Raw genomic sequence first — 3,730 nt, 5'->3', positions numbered from 1 at the left:
TCAGTTTAGAAGAGAGCTAAAGGATGTTATAGCATTGTTAATTTAAGGATAATATAATTTAAGACAGAATATAATTATTGTATTGTAAACCCTGTGTGTAGCTCTGGGAAGTCGGGGGGAAGGGAGGGGGGTGGGGAAGGGTGGGGTATGAGGGAGGTGGGGAGTTATATTGTAAAAATTTTAAAAATTTTCAATAAAAAAAAAAAAAAAGGAATTCTGGGAGTTGGAGTCCACGTCATAAACAGTTTCTCATGCTGGCTCAGGAACTCTGGGAGTTGAAGTCCACGAGTCATAAAAGAGCCAAGGTTGCCTACCCCTGACCATGGGGATACTGCCACGGTCATAAGTGTGAAAACGGTCATAAGTCACTCTTGTCAGTGCCCATTGTCATGTTGAATGGTCACTAAATGAACTGTTATAAGTTTAGGAATTTGCCAAGCATGCGACAGTGTGGGAACGAAAGTATGTTTTGTGACAGTCTGACAAAAGTTTACCCGGAGGAAGATCTCAGATCTTTGTTCCTTTTTATTTGGAATCAGGACATTTTGTACTACGCGTCGTTCCCCACCTGAAAAGTGAGTGGGTGGTATTTTTGGGAGAGCTGCCAAGCAGAAAATAACGATATGGGACTCGGGGACCTTCGCAAAATAGAGTCTGGATCGGATTCCCATGCAAGGAGCCTTCGCCCTGTCTGCTGACCACGTCTGAGCACAGCTCTCTCCTGCATCAGGGTTTGGACAGACCAGGATTCAGAGGGCCGTGTCGGAGCTGGAATTGCCTTTAGCCTCGCGGGGGTAATACTCGGCCAAGATGCTTTCCGGGATCCGTTTCAGAAGCTCTTTGGGGAAGATCCGCAGCAGCTGCCAGCCGATATCCAGGGACTCGAAGATGGTCCGGTTCTCATAGGCCCCTGGAAGAAGCATGCCACGAATTCATTACCACGTGGGAAGTTTGATATCAAAATAGCCACAGCAATAGCCCTTAGACTTATATACTGCTTCGTACTGCTTTACAGCCCTCTCTGAGCAGATTACAGAGTCAGCATATTTGCCCCCGACAATCTGGGTCCTCATTTTCCCAACCTCGGAAGGATGGAAGGCTGAGCCAACCTTGAGCCGGTCAGGATCGAACTCCCACCAGTGGGCAGAGTCAGCCTGCAATGCTGCATTCTCACCACTGTGTCACCACAGCTCATATATCATCTATGATAGACAGACAGACAGACAGACAGACAGACAGACAGACAGACAGACGATGATAGATAGATAGATAGATAGATAGATAATGATAGATAAATATAGATAGATAGATAGATAGATAGATAGATAGATAGATAGATAGAGATAGATAGATAGAGATAATAGATAGATATGATAGATAGATAGACAGATAGATGGAGTTAGATAGAGATAGACAGAGAGACAGATAGATAGACATATAGAAAGATGATAGATGATAGATATAGATAGATAGATAGATAGATAGAGATAGATAGAGATAGATAGAGATAGAGATAGATAGATATAGATAGATATAGATAGATATAGATAGATAGATAGACAGACAGAGACAGACAGATAGAGTTAGTTAGATATATAGAGATAGATATGATTGATAGATAGATGATAGCAATAGCAATAGCCCTTAAGACTTCACAGTGCTTTACAGCCCTCTCTAAGCGGTTTACAGAGTCAGCCTGTGGCCCCCAACAATCTGAGTCCTCATTTTACCGACCTCAGAAGGACGGAAGCTGAGTTGACCTTGAGCCAGTCAGGATCGAACTCCCGGCAGTGGGCAGAGTCAGCCTACAATGCTGCGTTCTGTTCTAATTCTAATTCTAACAGAGTTGGACCTTGGGCGTCTTCTAGTCCCACCTCCTGCTCAGGCAGGAGACTCTAAATAAACCATTCCAGACAAATCTCTTCTTAAAAGCCTCCAGTGATGGAGCACCTACAACTTCCGTTCGACTGACGGATTGTCCTCACAGTTAGGAAGTTTCTCCTTAGTTCTAGGTTGGGTCTCTCCTTGATGAGTCTCCATCCGTTGCTTCTCGTCCTGCCTTCAGAAGCTTTGGAGGATAATTGGACCCCCTCCTCTTCTTTGGGGCAGCCCCTCAAAGGCTGGAAGACCGCCATCGTCTCCCCCCTGGTCTTTCTCTTCCTTAGACCAGACATACCTGCAACTCCTTGGCCTTGGCCCGCTCCCACGTACCTTGAGCAATGAACTGCTTCTCAAACTTCTGCAAGAACTCCAAGTAGAGAAGGTCGTCGGCTGACAGGGCCTCTTCCCCCACCACGGCCTTCATAGCCTGGACGTCTTTGCCAATGGCATAGCAGGCGTACTGGACGGAAAGCAAGACAGTCACTCAGAATCAAGGTCATGTCAAGAAATGGGAGGGGGGCAAAAGCCCCTCCGGACAGGGCTGCCCACCGGACGTGTCCCCCCCCAAAAAAAATCAGTTTGGTAGTGCTAAGCAAGAATGGTACTGGTCGTCCTCCACGTACGACCACGAGAGAGCCCAAGATTTCCATTGCTAAGTGAGACATTTCTTAAGCGAGCTTTGCTCCCATTTTACGAGCTTTCTCGCCCTGGTTGTTAAGTGAATCCCTTCGGTTCTTAAGTCAGCCATGCAGTCGTTAAGCGAATCGGGCTTCCCCCCGTTTGACTTTGCATGTCAGAAGGTTGCAAAAGGGGATTACGTGACACACACACACACACACACACACACGGGGCACTGCCACCGTCCTAAATACGAGCCAGCTGCCAAGCATCTGTATTTTGATCACCCCAGGGGTGCTTCAACGTGAAAAAGGGTCCTAAGTCCCTTTCCTCGGTGCCGTTGTAGCTTCGAAGGGCCCCTAAACGAATTGACGTAAGTCGAGGACCACCTGCATTCTCGCCATTGGCCTTTTGGTGCTCCCGATCCAAAGGAGCCCGTCGTTTTCCAAGCCCGCTTCAGAAGGAAGCGCTTCCCTACTCTGTTGCACAGGGGGTCCCTCCCCTCCCAGGGCCTGGGTTTCCCCCCCCGAAGCCCCCCACCGCCCTGGGTCAGCTCAGAGGCCCACCAATTGATTCGAAACGTCCCCGTGGTCCTTCCGGGTCATGCCTTCCCCAATGGCCGACTTCATCAGACGGGAGAGAGACGGCAGCACGTTGATGGGCGGGTAGATCTGCGGGCCGAGAAAAGGCGCGTCACGAAGGAGCCACCATGGAGGAATCGGGTCTGATCAGGTGGAAGCTAAGAGCCCCAGAGGACATGGGGAGGGGGGAGGAGGGTCTGGGGTCCTCATAGCTCCTAAAACTCAGGGGCTTTATATCGTCGACTAAAGCGCAACCACCGATGGGCTGAATTCTTGGTAGAGGGTTTGAAGGCACCAGGCCAGAAACCTGGAGATGGAGAGTTCTAGTCCTCTCCTTAGGCGTGAAAGCTAGCTGGGTGACTTTGGGCCAATCACCAGGAGATGGTGAATTCTAGTTCTGCCTTAGGCATGAAAGCCGGTTGGGTAACTTTGAGCCAATCACCGGGAGATGGAGAGTTCTAGTCCCTCCTTAGGCGTGAAAGCCAGTTGGGTGACATTTAGCCAATCACCAGGAGACGGAGAGTTCTAGTCCCTCCTTAGGCATGAAAGCCAGTTGGGTGACTCTGAGCCAATCACCAGGAGACGGAGAGTTCTAGTCCCTCCTTAGGCATGAAAGCCAGCTGGGTGACTCTGAGCCAATCACCAGGAGA

The 3,730-nt window shown here is 49.1% G+C and overlaps 1 protein-coding gene across 1 annotated transcript in view; it reads right to left on the bottom strand.

The window, feature by feature from the left end:
- Window positions 1-749: 749 nt before the first annotated feature.
- Window positions 750-3,730, bottom strand: part of LOC107299016 (V-type proton ATPase subunit B, kidney isoform) — a 45,405-nt gene continuing 42,424 nt past the window's right edge. The window contains exons 10-12 of the mRNA XM_015828380.1: window positions 3,066-3,170; window positions 2,212-2,341; window positions 750-910 (exon numbers count right to left, since the gene is read on the bottom strand). Coding sequence (XP_015683866.1) covers window positions 750-910; window positions 2,212-2,341; window positions 3,066-3,170 — 396 coding nt within the window. The remainder of the gene's footprint in view (window positions 911-2,211; window positions 2,342-3,065; window positions 3,171-3,730) is intronic.

The sequence above is a fragment of the Protobothrops mucrosquamatus genome, unplaced genomic scaffold (genome assembly GCF_001527695.2).
Source record: "Protobothrops mucrosquamatus isolate PMUCROS unplaced genomic scaffold, P.Mucros_1.0 scaffold4440, whole genome shotgun sequence".
Lineage (NCBI taxonomy): Eukaryota > Metazoa > Chordata > Lepidosauria > Squamata > Viperidae > Protobothrops > Protobothrops mucrosquamatus.
This window is presented reverse-complemented; position numbering and strand designations above follow the sequence as displayed.